This window comes from Mytilus galloprovincialis, chromosome 11 (genome assembly GCF_965363235.1).
Source record: "Mytilus galloprovincialis chromosome 11, xbMytGall1.hap1.1, whole genome shotgun sequence".
NCBI lineage: Eukaryota > Metazoa > Mollusca > Bivalvia > Mytilida > Mytilidae > Mytilus > Mytilus galloprovincialis.
In genome coordinates, this window is record NC_134848.1 from 8877155 (window position 1) to 8898448 (window position 21294).

The 21294-nt window shown below is 32.7% G+C and overlaps 1 protein-coding gene across 4 annotated transcripts in view; it reads right to left on the reverse strand.

Annotated features, from left to right (window-relative positions):
- Positions 1 to 9790: 9790 nt before the first annotated feature.
- The window catches only part of LOC143051588 (uncharacterized), a 28393-nt gene continuing 16889 nt past the window's right edge, over positions 9791 to 21294 (reverse strand). Inside the window, exons 5-10 of one of the 4 annotated variants that reach the window (XM_076224472.1) lie at positions 19974 to 20408; positions 18449 to 18762; positions 18352 to 18391; positions 15962 to 16402; positions 12410 to 12697; positions 9795 to 11822 (exon numbers count right to left, since the gene is read on the reverse strand). In XM_076224472.1, coding sequence (XP_076080587.1) covers positions 11433 to 11822; positions 12410 to 12697; positions 15962 to 16402; positions 18352 to 18391; positions 18449 to 18762; positions 19974 to 20408 — 1908 coding nt within the window. In that variant the 3' untranslated portion in view covers positions 9795 to 11432. Of the gene's footprint in view, positions 11823 to 12409; positions 12698 to 15961; positions 16403 to 18351; positions 18763 to 19973; positions 20409 to 21294 lie in introns of all 4 variants that reach the window. The other 3 variants (XM_076224474.1, XM_076224471.1, XM_076224473.1) reach the window with 3 other exon arrangements.

Consider the following 21294-nt stretch of genomic DNA (forward strand, 5'->3'; position numbering starts at 1 on the left):
GTGCCTGATAACAGTGATAACAGTCTATTCAAAGGTTTTGTTAGTTTTTGAGAGTGAAAATCACTGAACTGATTATTTATTTTATAAAATCACTGAACTGATTATTTATTTTATAAAATCACTGAACTGATTATTTATTTTATAAAATCACTGAAATGATTAAGATCTGTTTTTATAGATTCCCTTGTTAGGACTTGTTAAATTGAATTTGTTAAAAAAAAAAAAAAAGGTAATTAATTTCTTCTCAACTTCTTCCTAAAATTTCTACAGCCAGTTGGGGATCCAGGGGAAAGGGGGGGGGGGTTCCGGGTTTGGAGGCACTCAATGCATTTGAATGGGAACATTTAGTTGGAACCCCCCACCCCCCCCCCCCTTTTTTTGTCCAAGGTTAGGAACCGCCCTTTTTAGAATGGCTGGATCCGCCACTGACAGCAAGTGGATTTGCGTAAATAACATAAGCCTTTAATATTAATACTAAATGACCGATGCGATATAAAGTCATCAAGTCCGTCTGATGGGGACGTTATATCTGGTTGTTTTATATATAAATTTAACAAATTAGATAATTATATAAATATACTTTGAATCATTATTTTAAACTGACCCTGGAGTTAACACCGATGGTGTGAAGTGAATTCAAAAGGTGTACTTGAAGGAATCTGTTCTTGAGCTGAATGTTTGATGGCGGGGTGGGGGGGGGTGGGGGTAACTTCGATATTTTTTTGGTAGGGGTGTGCCATTTTTGCCTTAAAAAACGTACCCATTTTAATATTCACTGAAATTCAGTACCTATAGTTATATAAATATTTAAGAAAGAATGACCTATACTTATATACAATATTTAAAATATGACACATTCATGTTTGAAAGGTGACTCTGATCTTGTTACAATGAGAAATGATTAGATAAGACGATACCAAGATATTTTGCTGTGTTGACCGATTATAAAATGTGGCCTTTTAATATATAATCATGTTTGAATGATGACTCTGATCGTGTAACAGTCAGAGAGTTGCATTTTTCTGGATGGAATTGCAATCCCAAAGTTTGTTCCCATTTGGCTAGGCAGATAATGTCATTTTGTACTATATGGTACAGTCTTGATGATTTTTAATGATTCTGTTAATAAAATTAATAAGCGAGTTTTTTTATGTTACTGATGGGAGGGAGGTTATTAATGGAAGATGATAAAAAGTAGTGGAGTAAGCCGGTTTAATTTTATTATATCATACGGGTTTGAGATTATTACACGAGTTTCTGCGGTATATGAAAATTTAAGATTTTAGATGATAATTTGTTATCAACTTTTGTATAAAAAGATGCCAAATATTTATAAAAATGATTTTTATTGTTTTATCATGCAAATATGGCTGACCCGAAGAAAACAATAGTACACATGACACAACATAGAAAACTAAAACACAAATCCCAGCAAAAACTAGGGGTTGTTTCAGGTGCTCCGGAAGGGTAAGCATATCCTGCTCCACATGTGGCACCCGTCGTTGTACATCGTGAAAGAAGAAATTTCTGGTGATGTCAGCGTATAAGATATAGTGTCAATAAGTGTGTACATCCAACATGGCGCATGGTATATTTGCGTTATCCTTAGTCACCATATTGGATCAACTTCCGAAGCAAGGTTGTCGGCTCTCCGGACATTCCCGAAGTCCTGTGTTTAACACCGAGTTTATGAGCTTCGGTCCTTGCTTGGAAGTTGCATATTGGATGTAAAGGCTATATTTATAACGATCTTTATCTTTATGAACTTATCTGCTATTTATGTATCATTTTTTTTAGTTATAAAAATATTCATTCTATACAATTTTTAATAATCAATGTTTAAAAGTCACAAATATGTTCTAATATTCATATTTCAAGTGTTATTCGGTCATTACAAGCGCTATCCGGTCATTCGAGGAACCGCAAGAAAACACATTGTTGGTTACATTTTTATTTGTCGCTATAAAACCAGGGTTTATCCATCATTTTCTACATACGAAAATGCCTGTACCAAGTCATGAATATGACAGTTATTTTCAAATTGTTTGATATGTTTTATATTTTGATTTTGCCATTTTATTAGGGACTTTCCGTTTTGAATTAGGCACTGGCCACGGTTACATGGAAATGTAACAATAATAACTAGAGGCTCTAAAGAGCCTGTGTCGCTCACCTTGGTCTATGTGCATATTAAACAAAGGACATAAATGGATTCATGACAAAATTGTATTTTGGTGATGGTGATGTGTTTGAAGTTCTTTCTTTACTGAACGATTTTGCTTCTTACAATTATATCTATAATGAACTTTGCCCATTAGTAACAGAGAACTATATTTGGTAAAAATTTACATAAATTTACCAAATTAATGAAAATTGTTAAAAATTGACTATAAAGGGCAATAACTCCTTAAGGGGTCAACTGACCATTTTGGTCATGTTGACTTATTTGTAGATCTTACTTTGCTGAACATTATTGCTGTTTACAATTTATCTCTATCTATAATAATATTCAAGATAATAACCAAAAACAGCAAAATTTCCTCAAAATTACCAATTCAGGGGCAACAACCCAACAACCGATTGACCGATTCATCTGAAAATTTCAGGGCAGATAGATCTTGACCTGATAAAAATTTTTATCCCATGTCAGATTTCCTCAAAATGCTTTGGTTTTTGAGTTATAAGCCAAAAACTGCATTTTACCCCTTTGTTCTATTTTTAGCCGTGGCGGCCATCTTGGTTGGTTGACCAGGTCATGCCACACATTTTTTAAACTAGATACCCCAAAGATGATTGTGGCCAAGTTTGGATTAATTTGGCCCAGTAGTTTCAGAGGAGAAGATTTTTGTAAAAGATTACTTTAATTAACGAAAAATGGTTAAAAATTGACTATAAAGGGCAATAACTCCTAAACGGGTCAACTGACCGTTTTGGTCATGTTGACTTATTTGTAGATCTTACTTTGCTGAACATTATTGCTGTTTACAGTTTACCTCTATCTATAATAATATTCAAGATAATAACCAAAAACAGCAAAATTTCCTCAAAATTACCAATTCAGGGGGCAGCAACCCAACAACCGATTGACCGATTCATCTGAAAATTTCAGGGCAGATAGATCTTGACCTGATAAACATTTTTACCAAGTCAGATTTGCTCTAAATGCTTTGGTTTTTGAGTTATAAGCCAAAAACTGCATTTTACCCCGATGTTCTATTTTTAGCCGTGGCGGCCATCTTTGTTGGTTGACCGGGTCACGCCACACATTTTTTAAACTAGATACCCCAATGATGATTGTGGCCAAGATTGGTTTGATTTGGCCCAGTAGTTTCAGAGGAGAAGATTTTTGTAAAAGTTAACGACGACGGACGACGGACGACGACGACGGACGCCGGACGCAAAGTGATGGGAATAGCTCACTTGGCCCTTCGGGCCAGGTGAGCTAAAAATATTATTGTTACATTAGAGACTAATTGCCGGAATGCAAAGTTGGGTAAGGAACCGATTAATTACAATTGTAACAGTAACTATTGAGGCTACGGTTAACATGGTTAAGTTGTGTTATTGTTACATGAAGAATAGCACTGTACGCTAGATTCATTAAACTTAAATCTTCTATAGTTTTGTTGCTTAATTCTTTCATATGTTATAAATAATACTTGTTATAATAATAAATAATAATTATTATTATTCAACAAATGGTGTTTAAATAGATTTATGTATTAATGGTCGAAGTTTTTAAAATACTATAGTAACTTCTATATACAAGTATCCATGGAGGACGTAATTTCGTTTCAAAATCAGATGGAGCTCGCCCAAACCAAAGGTAAGTTTTGTTTTCCTTTTTTTAAACCTATATACCTATATACGAAAATTGCTTGGAGTTGTTTCATCAAAAATGTGTCGAACTTTAACATGCTCCAAAAACCACTTACAGGATATGTAGAAACTGTTAAAATAAATAAATTTTATGTAATAATAATATAAAATAAATGTCTTCAACTTTTATTATTTAGTACATATTACTAGTCTCATCGTACATTGTTGTTTTTCGTGTAATAATAACGCAATGTAACCGTAGCCTCAATAATTATTGTTACATTCGTAATTAATCGGTTCCTTACCCAACAATGCATTCTGGTATTAAGTCTCCAATGTAACAATAATATTTTTATTGTTGTTACATTTCCATGTAACCGTAGCCAGTGCCTTTGAATTATCCGCGGAGTTCTGTTTTTTTTGTGATTTTGCTTTTGTAAAATAACAGGTATGTTTTATAACAGTTTGAATTTAATAAACAATGATTAATGAGCGTTCTCATTCGTGGTTTGTAAAATTGGTCAATTCACCTTTTCAGAACCTAAAGGACTGTTGATGACCTCATTGTTCATACAACAAAATGAAAATAACGTTACGTCATTGAATGTATGTCTCTATATCATGTGTCGCATGGTTTAACTCATACTTTACAGTGGCGGATCCAGCCATTTTAAAAAAGGGGGGGGGGGTGTTCCCAACACAGAGTAAAAGGGGGGAGAGGGTTCCAACTATATGCTCCCATTCAAATGCATTGATCGGCCAAAAAAAGGGGGGTTCCAACACCCGGACCCCCCCCCCCTGGATCCGCCACTGCTTTACATGCTTTAGTCCCTATCGCAAATACTACATTTATCGTGTCTCTCTAGCGGCAGCATGTGTCACATAGTTTGACTCATACTTTAGTCTCTATCACAAACAACACATTTATAAAGTTTATTACCAGACCAAAGGTTCCTTGTTCAATCCCCGCTCCGGGGAGAAAATTTCCGGGACTGAATTTTCGAGTATAGTCTTGAAAAACCATGATAGTCAAGGTGAAAGGGACGATAAATGACTGACTAGTGTAAACAGAGAGACATACCTCTTTCACGTAAAAGGCACCCTAGGCTAGTAGATTTCGAACAATACCCAGACTAATGCCACTACAAGGAAGCACTTACGCCCGCAAAGTGGAAAAAGTAAAGAAGTTGCAATAAAAGAAGGACGAAAGATACCAAAGGGACAGTCAAACTCATAAATCTAAAACAAACTGACAACGCCATGGCTAAAAATGAAAAAGACAAACAGAAAAACAATAGTTAACATGACACAACATAGAAAACTAAAGAATAAACAACACGAACCCCACCATAAACTAGGGGTGATCTCAGGTGCTCCGGAAGGGTAAGCAGATCCTGCTCCACATGTGGCACCCGTCGTGTTCCTTATGTGATTACAAATCCGGTAAATAGTCTAATTCGGTAGGTCACATTCATTAAAGGGAAGGGGATTGTAGTAACGACGTAAGGAACATATCTGATATCATTTTTGAAACGGTTATTCCATAACGGTCAATCAACTCGTGATGGCGTCCGTAAAATTTACGATGGGATGATTTCAACTTCACCATTTGGAACTCAATAACTTTCCCAATCCTCTTTAAATAAATAGGTTTAAAAGAGGGACGAAATGAAGGATACCAGAGGGACAGTCAAACTCATAATTCGAAAATAAACTGACAACAGTGTCATGTTAACTATTGTTTGTCTGTTTGTCTTTTTCCTTTTTTAGCCATTGTGTCATGTTAACTATTGTTTGTCTGTTTGTCTTTTTCCATTTTTAGCTATTGTGTCATGTTAACTATTGTTTGTCTGTTTGCCTTTTTCCATTTTTAGCTCTTTTGTCATGTTAACTATTGTTTGTCTGTTTGTCTTTTTCCATTTTTAGCTATTGTGTCATGTTAACTATTGTTTGTCTGTTTGTCTTTTACCATTTTTAGCTATTGTGTCATGTTAACTATTGTTTGTCTGTTTGTCTTTTTCCTTTTTTAGCCATTGTGTCATGTTAACTATTGTTTGTCTGTTTGTCTTTTTCCTTTTTTAGCCATTGTGTCATGTTAACTATTGTTTGTCTGTTTGTATATTTCCATTTTTAGCTATTGTGTCATGTTAACTATTGTTTGTCTGTTTGTCTTTTTCCATTTTTAGCTATTGTGTCATGTTAACTATTGTTTGTCTGTTTGTCTTTTTCCATTTTTAGCTATTGTGTCATGTTAACTATTGTTTGTCTGTTTGTCTTTTTCCTTTTTTAGCCATTGTGTCATGTTAACTATTGTTTGTCTGTTTGTCTTTTTCCTTTTTTAGCCATTGTGTCATGTTAACTATTGTTTGTCTGTTTGTATATTTCCATTTTTAGCTATTGTGTCATGTTAACTATTGTTTGTCTGTTTGCCTTTTTCCATTTTTAGCTATTGTGTCATGTTAACTATTGTTTGTCTGTTTGTCTTTTTCCTTTTTTAGCCATTGTGTCATGTTAACTATTGTTTGTCTGTTTGTCTTTTTCCATTTTTAGCTATTGTGTCATGTTAACTATTGTTTGTCTGTTTGTCTTTTTCCATTTTTAGCTATTGTGTCATGTTAACTATTGTTTGTCTGTTTGCCTTTTTCCATTTTTAGCTATTGTGTCATGTTAACTATTGTTTGGCTGTTTGTCTTTTTTCATTTTTAGCCATTGTGTAACACTGTTTGTCTTTTTTATCATTTTTAGCCATTGTGTAACACTGTTTGCCATTGTGTAACACTGTTTGTCTTTTTTACATTTTTAGCCATTGTGTAACACAATGGCTAAAATGAAAAAGACAAACTCATAATAGTTAACATAACACAATGGCTAAAAATGAAAAAAGACAAACAGATAAACAATAGTAAACATGACATAACATTGAAAACTAATGAATAAGCAACACGAACCCCTCCAAAAAACAGGGGTGATCTCAGGTGCTCCGGGAGGGTAAGCAGATCCTGTTCCACATGTGGCACCTGTGTTGCTTATGAAATAACAAATCGGTTAAATAGTCTTATTCGGTAGGTCACATTTATGAAAGTTAAGGGGTTGTTGTTACGACGTAAGAAACAACGTCATTTGTTATACGGTTATTCCATAACGGTCACCCTAAGAATAAGAAAGAAGATTAAGAATACTTTATTAATCCAATGATGGATCCTTCTGGGTTTTGAATTTCATACAATGTACAATGATTTTTGTGATAACAATGAAATAATAATACAATAAAATACAACACAACACAAAGAAAGTCAACACTGGTAGTATACTGCTGTTCGAAATTAATCATAATGCTGGATCAAACTCTGAAACAGTGGTGACGTTGCTTTGCTAAACTATTAAAGTCAACGTAGCGTAGTAAAGAGGAGGTAACCGCTGTTTCGGAGTTTGATGCTGGATAGCACCTCTGGAATGTTTGCAACTGTAGCTGTGTATTATTCCAAAAAGTTATAGACGTGTATTATTTCAAATATATATTTCATCACAGCTTTGATGGTTTAAATATGTTAAACTAAACCATTGTCTCGTCAGTAATTATCAAAAATTACTTTTTTCATGTTTATCATAAAAAGTTTTGATATTTTCTATTACAACCTAAAACTGTAGATATAAAATAATGACATATACAGAAAGCTCTGTTCATTTCTTTAAGTGCCCATGCCATGTCAACTTCAGGGCCTGTGAATTAGTATTTTTCTATTGGATTAGGTCCTTCAAATTTGTTTATAGTAAAAAATAAACAGCTGCGCCATGAGCGCATGATACGCCCGACGTCTTGTGTGGAAGTTTTATGCAATAATCATAAATAGTTTTTGAGAAAGTTTTAAGCAATAACCATATACTGTTTTTGAGACACGGCGGGACATTTGAAACCCCCAACCCTGTTTTTTTTTTTTTTACAAAAAACTAAATATCACTAAAATAAAATTTTGAATCAAAACCAAAAAGTATACAGATCTTTAGATTAATATAACAAAGAAGTGTGTAAAGTTTTAAGCAATAATCATAAATTATTTTTGAGATACGGCGCAACATGTAAAAAAAACCCTCCCCTATTTAACAAAATACTCAATAACTCCAAAATAACGTTTTGAATCATCACCAAAAAGTATACAGATCTTTAGATTAATATAACAAAGAAGTGTGTAAAGTTTTAAGCAATGATCATAAATTGTTTTTGAGATACGGCACAACATGTAAAAAAAACCCCTCCCCCTTTTTTACAAAATACTCAATAACTCAAAAATGAAATTTTGAATCATCACCAAAAAGTATACAGATCTTCAGATTAATATAACAAAGACTTGTGTAAAGTTTTAAGCAATAATCATAAATCGTTTTTGAGATATGGTGCGACATGTAAAAAAACCCTCCCCCTTTTTTACAAAATACTCAATAACTCAAAAATGAAATTTTGAATCATCACCAAAAAGTATACAGATATTAAGATTAATATAACTAAGAAGTGTTTAAAGTTTAAAGCCATAATCAAGAATCGTTTTTGAGATACGGTGCGACATGTGAAAAAAACACACCCCTGTTTTAGTTACAAAGTGCCGTAACTCGAAAAGTTTTGATCTTATTTTCACCAAAAAGTATACAGATCATTTGACCATCATAAGTAACAACTATGTTAAGTTTCATGAAATTTGGATAAGTCGTTCTCAAGTTACGGTGCGACATGTTTACGCCGGACAGACAGACGGACGGACAGACAGACGGACGGACGGACGGACAGACAGACGGACGGACACCGGACATTTGTATACCATAATACGTCCCGTCAAAATTTTGACGGGCGTATAAAAATGTTACTGATTAACAAGTAAGTTTTCTTGTTTGAATTGTTCCGAATATTTCATATCGGGGCCTTTTATAGATTTCTACACGTATATCAGTGTATATGGTACAAATATTTCTCATTATTGACGACCGTATGTTGGCCTTTAGTTATTAATACATTTTCCTCCTTTGAACTCTTTGGGATAGCATTGGTTCTTTGAAAAAATACCGCATCCTTTTTAATAAATAAGACAGTTATAGTAACTTAAATCAATACAACTGTAATGAAAGTGAATTTATATTAAAAACTTTGATCAAAAATAGGGAACGTGTCCATGGGACACAAATGATGCCCTCGCCAGGCAGCATTAACGTTAACCGGATGCTCCGCAGGTCGCAGCTTTATACAACCGCTGAGGTTGAACCCTGAACAGTTGAGGCAAGTATGGACACAACATTCAAGGTGGATTCAGCTCTAAATTTGGATTGTGATTAAATAGTTGACATAGCATAGGTTTCTGACACAGAATGAATGTGGTCTAATGAACTTAAAACATTTTTTTTTTTGCCTTTGAGCAATTCACTATGCTGTTGAAAAAATGTTTGAAGAAATTTTCTTTTTATTTATGAAATCTGAAATAAGAAAAATTTAACCCCCCCCCTCCACTTTTTTTTTCACATCCCCCTTTCCCTTTTTCTAAAACTGATCTCAATTCAAATTTCTAATGGAGTTTGAAACAATAACTACTCATTTAAATACATCATAAAATATTAAAATGTAAAATAAAGTGCTTGTTATCACTGAATGGTAAAGATTGTTTTAATTTATCAGTTGGTAGTAAAAGTGAATATACATTGTATATTGTATAAAACAATGATTTAAGTTGATTCAACTACTATTCTGGACAAAGAAAGATAACTCCAATTGAAAATTTCTTGCTATTGCACAATATTGTGCAATTAGATATTTCATGCTATTGCGCAATACTGTGCAATTGAAAATATTTGCTATTGCACAATACTATGCAATTGAAGATTTCTTGCTATTGCGCAATACTGTGCAATTGAAAATTTCTTGCTATTGCACAATACTGTGCAATTGAAGATTTCTTGCTATTGCTGAATACTGTGCAATTGATTGATTGATTGATTGTTGGTTGCTTAACGTCCAGTGCTGTGCAATTGAAAATTTCTTGCTATTGCACAATACTTTATATAATAATTTTGGATCCTTATTTAAACCAACTTGAAAACTGGGTCCATAATCAAAAATCTAAGTACATGTTTAGATTCAGCATATCAAAAAAGCCCAAGAATTCAATTTTTGTTAAAATCAAACTTAGTTTAATATTGGACACTTTGGACTTGTAGACCAATTTGAAATCGGGACCAAAAATTAAGAATCTACATACACAGTTAGATTTGGCATATCAAAGAACCCCAATTATTCAATTTTTGATCAAATCAAACAAAGTTTCATTTTGGACCCCGATTTGGACCAACTTGAAAACTGGACCAATAATCAAAAATCTAAGTACATTTTTTAATTTAGCATATCAAAGAACCCCAAGGATTCAATTTTTGTTAAAATCAAACTTAGTTTAATTTTGGGCCCTTTGGACCTTAATGTAGACCAATTTGAAAACGGGACCAAAATTTAAGAATCTACATACAGTTAGATTCAGCATATCAAAGAACCATAGTTATTCAATTTTTGATGAAATCAAACAAAGTTCAATTTTGGACCCTTTGGACCCCTTATTCCTAAACTGTTGGGACCAAAACTCCCAAAATCAAAGCCAACCTTCTTTTTATGGTTATAAACCTTATGTTTAAATTTCATAAATTTCTATTTACTTATACTAAAGTTATGCTGCGAAAACCAAGAATTATGCTTATTTGGGCCCCTTTTTGGCCCCTAATTCCTAAACTATTAAGACCTCAACTCCCAAAATCAGTCCCAATCTTCCTTTTGTGGTCATAAACCTTGTGTTCAAATTTCATTGATTTCTATTTACCTATACTAAAGTTATTGTGCGAAAACCAAGAATAATGCTTATTTGGGCCCTTTTTTGGCCCCTAATACCTAAACTGTTGAAATCAAAACTCCCAAAATCAACCTCAACCTTCCTTTTGTGGTCATAAACCTTGTGTCAAAATTTCATAGATTTCTATTTACTTAAACTAAAATTATAGTGCGAAAACCAAGAAAATGCTTATTTTGGCCCCTAATATCTAAAATGTTGGGACCAAAACTCCCAAAATCAATCCCAACCTTCCTTTTGTGGTCATAAACCTTGTGTTAAAATTTCATAGATTTCTATTCACTTTTACTTAAGTTAGAGTGCGAAAACTTAAAGTATTCAGACGACAACGACGCCGACGACGCCAACATCATACCAATATACGACCAAAAAATTTTCAATTGTTGCGGTCGTACTAAAACTATGGTAACTCTACTTATTTTCATTATGCATAACAAAGTAGATAAATTTATAGTACAAAGAGTAGTATCTTACAACATTAAATACATGTTATACATATTATATATATATATTTTGCTTACTTTCAATTAAAATAAACTTAATATCCTTGATAAAAAATAATAAAAAAAAAACTTTGACATAAAAACTAAAATCATTAACCAACAATTTCATATAATCAAGTCTAAAACATCTAATGACTGGTATCAATCAGTCATTTACAAAAATAATGATCATGATTTATGTGTGTATTTATGATGGTTATTGTCAAACAGAAAATATGGAATATTGGTGATCTTTGACACCTTAGTCTGTAGGTTCAATTTTGATTCCAGATGTTGATGCTGTATTCCCAGAAAACTCGTTTTGTGAAACTGATCCAGCATGAGCCAATAATAAGTTCTTCATCACACCTATCTCTTTTGATAGATTTGTAACTTTTTGTTTCAATGCCTCATTTTCCTTTCTAAGTTTATCAACCTGATCCATTGTTTCGTTCGCTTTCTGTTGACTCTTTTCTCTGCATTTTTTGACAGCCGTATTATTTCTCACCCTTTTCATAACATATTCATCACTTCCTTTTTTTAATTTTTTTCTTTTGTATTTTGGTGAGTTATCATCCATGCTACTTCCATCTTCACTGGTGGTAAACTGTCTTTTAGAAAGATGTTTTTCCATCTTGCTTCTTTGTCTGTGCTAAAAAAAAAAGAAAAAATTAATTAAGTGAATGAACATGACCTGATTTCTCAAAAACTCACTTTGAAAAATACAAAAAAAAAAGAAATTTGAAATAAATAAAATGCTTTGCTGAGCACAGCTGGATACGACTGCAAAGGTCAAACCCTAAACAATTGGGGCAAATTTGGACACAATATATAGGCTTGATACTAGGGGCGGATCCAGTAATTTTCGAAGGGGGCGAAGTTTTTAAAGATCACCGAGCAAAGCGAGGCAAAACATTTTTGGGACCTTTTTTGGGCTAAAAACAAGAAAGAAGTGTAAAATGCACTTTATAAACGGTTCCTGGCGTGGGGCATGTATATTCTATAGTTGCTGTAAAGTGTAAGGGTTGGACATTTTTTATGCTGCATTCTCCCTATTGATTGTTTATCATAAAATATTAGCATGGGTCAAAAGCTATGTACTGATATATTTGATGTGGGACTTGTCAGTAAAAAATAGACATGGAAAATTCTTGTTTGTTGTATGTTAAGTTTCATCATAAGAAACAGACAAATATGGCTGTATTTACATGCCAAAAACTACTCTGAGTACAGACTTACCTGTGTATCTTTTGATAGATTTGTAACTTTTTGTTTCAATGTCTCATTTTCCATTCTAAGTTTATCAACCTGATCCATTGTTTTGTTCGCTTTCTGTCGACTCTTTTCTCGGCATTTTTTGACAGCCGTATTATTTCTCACCCTTTTCATAACATATTCATCACTTCCTTTTTCTAATTTTTTTCGTTTGTATTTTGGCGAGTTATCATCCATGCTACTTCCATCTTCATCACTGGTTGTAAACTGTCTTTTAGAAAGATGTTTTTCTATCTTGCTTCTTTGTCTGTGCTAAAAAAAGAAGAAAAAATTAATTAAGTGAATGAACATGACCTGATTTCTCAAAAACTCACTTTGAAAAATACAAAAAAAAAGAAATATGAAATAAATAAAATGCTTTGCTGAGCACAGCTGGATACGACTGCAAAGGTCAAACCCTAAACAATTGGGGCAAATTTGGACACAATATATAGGCTTGATACTAGGGGCGGATCCAGTCATTTTCAAAGGGGGCGAAGTTTTTAAAGATCACCGAGCAGAGCGAGGCGAAACATTTTTGGGACCTTTTTTGGGCTAAAAACAAGAAAGAAGTGTAAAATGCACTTTATAAACGGTTCCTGGCGTGGGGCATGTATATTCTATAGTTGCTGTAAAGTGTAAGAGTTGGACATTTTTTATGCTGTATTCTCCCTATTGATTGTTTATCATAAAATGTTAGCATGGGTCAAAAGCTATGTACTGATATATTTGATGTGGGACTTGTCAGTAAAAAATAGACATGGAAAATTCTTGTTTGTTGTATGTTAAGTTTCATCATAAGAAACAGACAAATATGGCTGTATTTACATGCCAAAAACTACTCTGAGTACAGACTTACCTGTGAAGTTAAAAACGTTTTAATGCCTAGCATCCACTAGATATATAAAAGTTAAATGCATTTTGTGTTTCAGAAAGATAAAATCTCTTTTGGATTTTGATGGGCATTTTTTTCCTTCATGCACAAGGTATGAAAATTAACTAAGTTGTTGTACAACTTTGAGATGCTCCCTCAGGTAAAACCAGATGCTCCGCAGGGCACAGCTTTATACGACCGCAGAGGTTGAACCCTGAAGGGTTGGGGCAAGTATGGACACAACATTCAAGCTGGATTCAGCTCTAAATTTGGATTGTGATTAAATAGTTGACACAGCATAGGTTTTGGACACAGAACGAATGTGGTCTAATGAACTTAAAATATTTTTTTTGCCTTTGAGCAATCACTATGCTGTTGAATATTAATCCTCTCAAAAAAATGTTTGAAGAAATTTTCTTTTTATTTATGAAATCTGAAATGAGAAAAATTTAACCCCCCACCATTTTTTTTTCACATCCCCCTTTATCTTTTTTCAAAACTGATCTCAATTCAAATTTCTAATGGAGTTTGCAACAATAACTACTCATTTAAATACATCAGAAAATATTAAAATGTAACAAAAAGTGCTTGTTATCACTGAATGGTAAAGATTGTTTTAATTTATCAGTTGGTAGTAAAAGTGAATATACATTTTATATTGTATAAAACAATGATTTAAGTTGATTCAACCACTATTCTGGACAAAGAAAGATAACTCCAATCGATTGAAAATTTCTTTTTCTATTGCACAATACTTAATATAATAATTTTGGATCCTGATTTGGACCAACTTGAAAACTGGGCCCATAATAAAAAATCTAAGTACATGTTTAGATTCAGCATACCAAAGAAGCCCAAGAATTCAATTTTTGTTCAAATCAAACTAATTTTAATTTTGGACCCTTTGGATTTTAATGTAGACCAATTTGAAAACGGGACCAAAAATTAAGAATCTACATACACAGTTAGATTTGGCATATCAAAGAACCCCAATTATTCAATTTTAGATGAAATCAAACAAATTTAAATTTTGGACCCCGATTTGGACCAACTTGAAAACTGGGCCAATAATAAAAAATCTAAGTACATTTTTTGATTCAGGATTTAATTTTTGATAAAATCAAACGAAGTTTAATTTTGGACCCTTTGGGTCCCTTATTCCTAAACTGTTGGGACCAAAACTCCCAAAATCAATCCCAACCTTCCTTTTATGGTCAATAACCTTGTGTTTAAATTTCATAGATTTCTATTCACTTGTACTAAAGTTATAGTGCGAAAACCAAAAGTATTCGGACGACGACGCCGATGACGACGACAACATGATACCAATATATGACCAAAATATTTTCAATTTTTGCGGTCGTATAAAAAAGTAAACACAAACAGACAAATAATAATAGGTACTATGGGAGGCAACCAATAATTTATGTAAGGATTTCTTCACTTTTAAACAGTATCTATAAATCTTTGAAGTTATGGTGTTTTGAAGCTGGAAATTCGAAGTAATATGAAGTATGAATGTTCAGCTAATGCTTGTAGAGTAAAACTGTGGTTGGCTTGCTTGCTTGATTTGTTTGTATAAATGTTTATTCAAGCTTTATATTTAAGATTGACATATTTGAACAATATATATAGGCAAAGTTTTTTTATTTATATTTAATTGGACATTTTTCCAATATAATTGTACAATATGTAAACAAAGCAAGTAAGCTAACCAAAGTGTTGCTCTTCATGCATTAGGAAATTAGCTGTAACTCCAAATATTTGTAACGTTGTCATATGTCTCTTTGAAGGGTAATAAGCTACGAATTCGAGAGAAAAAAACGTATTTTTTACCAAACATTTATAAATGCTGAATGAAGTTAATCCCCAGTATGTGTTTTCAAATGTTCATTTAAGCCTTTATTCTTAAATAAATCTTTCATCACATACTCCACACTTATCAGCTGTGTATGGTGTTGCCATATGTACAATCATCTTAATTGTCTCACCAAATCTTTTTCCACATATAACACAATTCTTAACTGTATCACTAGTATGCATTCTCATGTGTGTCTGTTATTGAAGAGACTGTGTAGAACCTTTACAACACACGTCACATGTGTAAGGTGTGTATAAATCACCACTAGGATGAGTTCTCATGTGTTTGTCTAATCCCTGACTTAATCTAAACCCTCTACCACACACATCACATATGTAAGGTGTGTATCAATGACCACCATTATGAATTCTCATGTGTATGTCTAAACACTTGACTTAATCTAAACCCTTTACTACACACATCATATGTGTAAGGTGTGTATAAATCACCAGTATGTGTTCTCATGTGTTTGTCTAAAGCCTGAATTAATCTAACCCTCTCCCACATACATCACATGTGTAAGGTTTGTACATGTATATGTATCAATCACCAGTATGAATTCTCATGTGTTTGTCTAAAGCCCTACTTGAACTTAACCCGTTACCACATACATCACATGTGTAAGGTTTGAAATCATCACCAGTATGAGTTCTCATGTGTTTGTCTAAAGCCTGAATTAATCTAACCCTCTCCCACATACATCACATGTGTAAGGTTTGTACATGTATATGTATCAATCACCAGTATGAATTCTCATGTGTTTGTCTAAAGCCCTACTTGAACTTAACCCGTTACCACATACATCACATGTGTAAGGTTTGAAATCATCACCAGTATGAGTTCTCATGTGTTTGTCTAATCTCTGACTTGATGTAAACCCTGTACTACATACATCACATATGTACGGTTTCTTTTCATGTATTTTCATGTGATAGTTCACGCTACTTTTCACTCTGAAGTCTTTACCGCATATTCCACATTTATAAGGTTTGAATCCAGTGTGTGATCTAATGTGTTCCCGTAAGCTAGATTTGCTAATAAACTCCTTGCCACATATATCACAGTCATGGAACAGTTTTCCAGTTTTTAAAAGTGGGTGTGTTCTTGTGATTGTTCTTGTTTGTGTTCTTATGTGTGTTATGAGCACTCTTCTCTGTCCATGTGGGTGATCTACTTGACTAAACTCATTACTACATTCCTCATGGTTTCTTTGTTCATCTCCAGCATGTGTTCTTTTGTTTATCTGTAACACAAATTATGTAAACATCAAAATTTTCATCTGGTTAATTATGTGGGGTTCCAGTTACATCTAAAAACAAAATGTTAAGGTAGGGATGTTTTTTTTTTTATTCTATGGGTGTTGTTTTTTGGCATTGTGCTTATAGTAGAAACATTTGGACTTTAACAGTGCTTATGAAAATGGACTGAAAAATATCTAGAAAAGGCATGACTATTATGAGGATTAAAAAGTAGGGTAAACAGCAAACCTAATTCTTCTGCAGATGTCAAACCCTGAACAGTTGAGCAAGTATCATGAGTATGGACACAACATTTAAGCTTACAACAACTCTGAATTTGGATTGTGATTGAATATTTAAAACAGCATTGGTTTGAAACACAAAATAAATAAGGTCAGAAAACTGAAAATTTTGAAACTAAAAATATTAATATAAAATTAAATACGATTTAATCATAGACTCTAAAATAAGTTATGATGTAAAATTTATTTTAAAATTATAATCAAATACAACTAAAAGTTTTCTAAAAGAATCTGTCACTCCAATAGTAATTGGGTGATTGCATTGACAATTACCAGGTGTGTGTAATCTTATAAATTAGTGTATAAATCAAAATCAAACTTTATTTATATCATTTATAGTTCCCATTATTTTTTCTTTCATTTGTAACATACTAGTTTAATCCTGCAACTTATTTCATCCTAATTTTAACTTTTTAGCTTATAAATAAAAGATTATTATCTAATGAATTTTCGAATCTGGAACCCCAAACAGGATCAAGTAAAAATTTGAATTAAGGTGGTATCCAACACTTTCACTAAATTTAATTTGGCTCGTTTAATTTTCATAAAATTTTGACAAAGTATTTACTTTGACCCTTTAACAAAAATATAAAAATTTTACAAATTTTGAACCAACCATTTTATCAGAAAAATTACACTGGTTTGATAGCAGTCTAACAAACATCAATTTGGATCACTGAGAAGCTTAATATTCCCTTTACAATTCAACGTAATTAAAACGTTTAGCTGACTTTACAGAGTTATCTCCCTGTAGTGTTAGGTACCACCTTAACAAACACAACCAAACATTTCAATTCATACATCACTCAATAATAAGTTTTCATATAAAATGACAAACATACCATAAAATACTTCAAACAATTTACCAAAGAAAAGAATCAAAGTGCTTGAAAGCACTGAGCAGTAAAGGTTGATTCAATTTATCAATGGGAAGTAAAATTAATTATTGTATTGGTCATGTTGGTTGTAGTTGATTAAACAGCAATTCTAGACCAAGGAAGATAACTCCCATTTTATAAAGAGGATGTTAACAATGAAATCATTCTATTTTAAGAAAAATATTATTCCTGCACCTTGCAAAAGTTATGTAATTTTCTTGACAAGTTTTTCAATAGTTTGTGCCTTGAATATATGTCTGCATACATTACATAACAGGTGACCTTCTGTTGTTGTCTGCTCTATGGTCGGGTTGTTGTCTCTTTGGTACATTCCCCATTTCAATTCTCAATTTTATACAGTAGTTGTCCTTTGTTTATGTAATTTATACGTGTTTCTCGTTTCTCGTTTTTTTTACTTTATATAGATTAGACCGTTGGTTTTCCTGTTTGAATGGTTTTACACTAGTAATTTTGGGGCCCTTTATAGCTTGTTGTTCAGAGTGAGCCAAGGCTCCGAGTTGAAGGTTGTACATTGACCTTTAATGGTTTGCTTTTTTTTAGACTGTTATTTGGATGGAGAGTTGTCTCATTGGCACTCACACCACATCTTCCTATATCTATCAATTTCTTAATATGGTCATGAATAGGGTGTATAGAATGTTTTGATCAATGCACTTTATTTTGTGTATCAATGAAGTGATAAGGCTTGGAGGATTTGAATATCAAGTCAGTCCCATACGATCTTGACCTAAAAATCAATAATGAAAATCATACCTGCAAATCTGAAGAGTTATTTCCCTTATCTCCTGAAGAGTTATCTTCCTTATCTCCTGTAGAGTTATCATCCTTCTCTACTGAAGGGTTATCTCCCTTATGTCCTGAAGAGTTATTTCCCTTCTCTTTATGCCTCCTCATGTGTATTTTAAAGCTACTAATCACACTGAAGTCTTCACCACATATCAAACATTTAAAAGGTTTGAATTCGGTGTGTATTCTCATGTGTTTCTGTAAGTCATCCCTGCTACAAAACTCCTTGCCACATATACCACAGTTGTGGAAAATTTCTTCAGTTTTTAATATTGGGAGCATTCTTGTCTGTTCCCTTGAGTGATTTAACTGACTAAATTCATTACTACTTTCCTCATAGTTACTTTGTTTATCTACAGCATGCGTTGTAAAGTACATCTGTAACACAAATTATGTTTCAAAATTTTCATAAGGTAAAGTATGTGTGTTTCCAGTAACATCTAAAAATAAAATGTTTAAGTACAAATGTAGGGATTTTTTTTTTTAATTTATAGGTGTTGTTTTTCTACATTGATTCTATAAGAAGAAACATTTTAAAAATTATCTTTAGGCATGGTAATGATGAGGATTAAAAAGTACAGTAGACAGCAAACCAGTTTCTTCTGCAGAGGTCAAACCCTGAACAGTTGAACAAGTATGGACACAACATTTAAGCTTATATCAACTCTGAATTTAAATTGTGATTGAATATTTGATACAGCCTTGGTTTGTGACCAAAAATAAATGTGGTCGAAGAACTGAAAATTTTGAAATTAAAATATACGATATAATATCCAAAATCTAGGTACATTGCTTAGAATCAGCATAAATCAAAGAACCCCAAGAAATCATTTTTTGATGAAATACTTCTTAGTTTAACTGTTTCTGTTCAAATATAAATATAAAATCAAATATGATTTAACCATCATGACCATAGACTCTAAAATTAGATATGATGTAAAAATTGTTTTTAAATTAAAATCATATATGAATAGTTTTCCAAATAAATCTACATGTCACTCCAATTGTAATTGAGTGGTTCCATTGACATTTACAAGGAGTGTGTTAGTCCAAATAATTATGACGTCTGGAAAGGATGTTTTTAATTATTTTCCTATCAAAGGTCATGGTTTTTTCTGGGCACTCTTGCTTGTCTCCAACAATAAAATCTAGCCGCCACAAAAAAGCCTAAATGCAGTGCTTAAAATTGGTGTTAAAACACCAACAATAACAATTAATCTAATGAACTTTCAAATCTGGAACCTAAAAAAGGACCAAGTGAAAATTAAAATAAACAGACACAACAAAACATCTACAGTAAAACCTGACTAAACCGAACCCTTTCGGGATATGAGATGTTGTTCGGTTTTGGCAGGTATTCGGTTTCATCAGGTTCACCATGCATAAAATGTGATATAATTGGTCTTCAGAACAAGTTTGGATTAGACAGGTTTCCGGTTTATTCAGGGTTCGGTTTAATCAGGTTTCCCTGTATAGTCATATATCTGACACTCAGAAAATAAGTTTTTTTATAGAATAACAAACACACTATAATATTCTTCAAACAATTTACCAAAAAAAAGAAAAATTTATACAAATGAAAATCATACCTGCAAATCTGAAGGGTTATCTCCCTTGTGTCCTGAAGGGTTATTTCCATTATGTCCTGAAGAGTTATCTTCCTTATGTTCTGTAGAGTTATTTCCCTTCACTCCTGAAGGGTTATCTCCCTTATGTCCTGAAGAGTTATCTCCCTTCTCTTTATGACTCCTCATGTGTATTCTAAAACTACTTATTACACTGAAGTCTTCACCACATATCAAACATTTAAAAGGTTTAAATTCAGTGTGTGATCTCATGTGTTTCTGTAAGTCATCTTTGCTACAAAACTCCTTGCAACATATACCACAGTTGTGGAAAATTTCTTCAGTTTTTAATATTGGGAGCATTCTTGTATGCTCCTGTGGGTGATCTAACTGAGTAAACGCATTACTACATCCATCATAGTTAGTTTGTTCATCTACAGCATGTGTTGTTATGTGCATCTGTAACAAAAAATATGTATCAAAATTGTCATTAAGGTGGTACCTAACACTACAGGGAGATAACTCTTTAAGTCAGCTAAACGTTTTAATTACATTGAGTTGTAAAAGGAATATTAAGCTTCTCAATGATCAAAATTGGTGTTTGTCAAACTGCTATATAACCAGTGTAATTTTTCTGACAAAACAGTTGGTTCAAAAAATTTAAAATTTTGATATTTTTAATCAAGTCTCAAAGTAAATACTTTGACAAAATTTTATGAAAATTAAACGAGCCAAATTAATTTTAGCGAAAGTGTTGGGTACCACCTTAAACCAAGCATGTGTGGTTCCAGTAACATCTAAACACAAAATGTTGAGAGGGATTCTTTTTTGGGTTGGGTCTATTTGACGAAATAAAAAATCTGTCACTCAAATTATAATTCAAATTGGTGATTGCATTGACACTTACCAAGTGTGTGTAATCTTATCAATTAGTGTATAAATCAAAATCAAACTTTTATTTATATAAACTGTTATCACAGAGATGTGTCTCGCCATTTTGTAATTTTGATTATGCAAATGTTGAAATCAAAATAGCAATACTTTAACATCTTTCACAAGTTATGAAAATATTCAAAGTCAGTGAACCATGACTGAGTTGCATGGCTAAACAATTTCCATGTAAATGAGATTTGCCAATGCTTATACAACTGCATACCAAATACCATCATGACCATTGACTTATTATAAGTGGTTTCCAAATCTGAATAAAAACATTAACTTGTAAACTATAGAAAAGTTTCAAAGTCAATAAGAGGGGGTGGGGCTAAATAATCTCCATGGAAATGATTCTTACAAATGCCAATGAATTTGCATACCAAATATCATTGACGTAACATATAAGCAG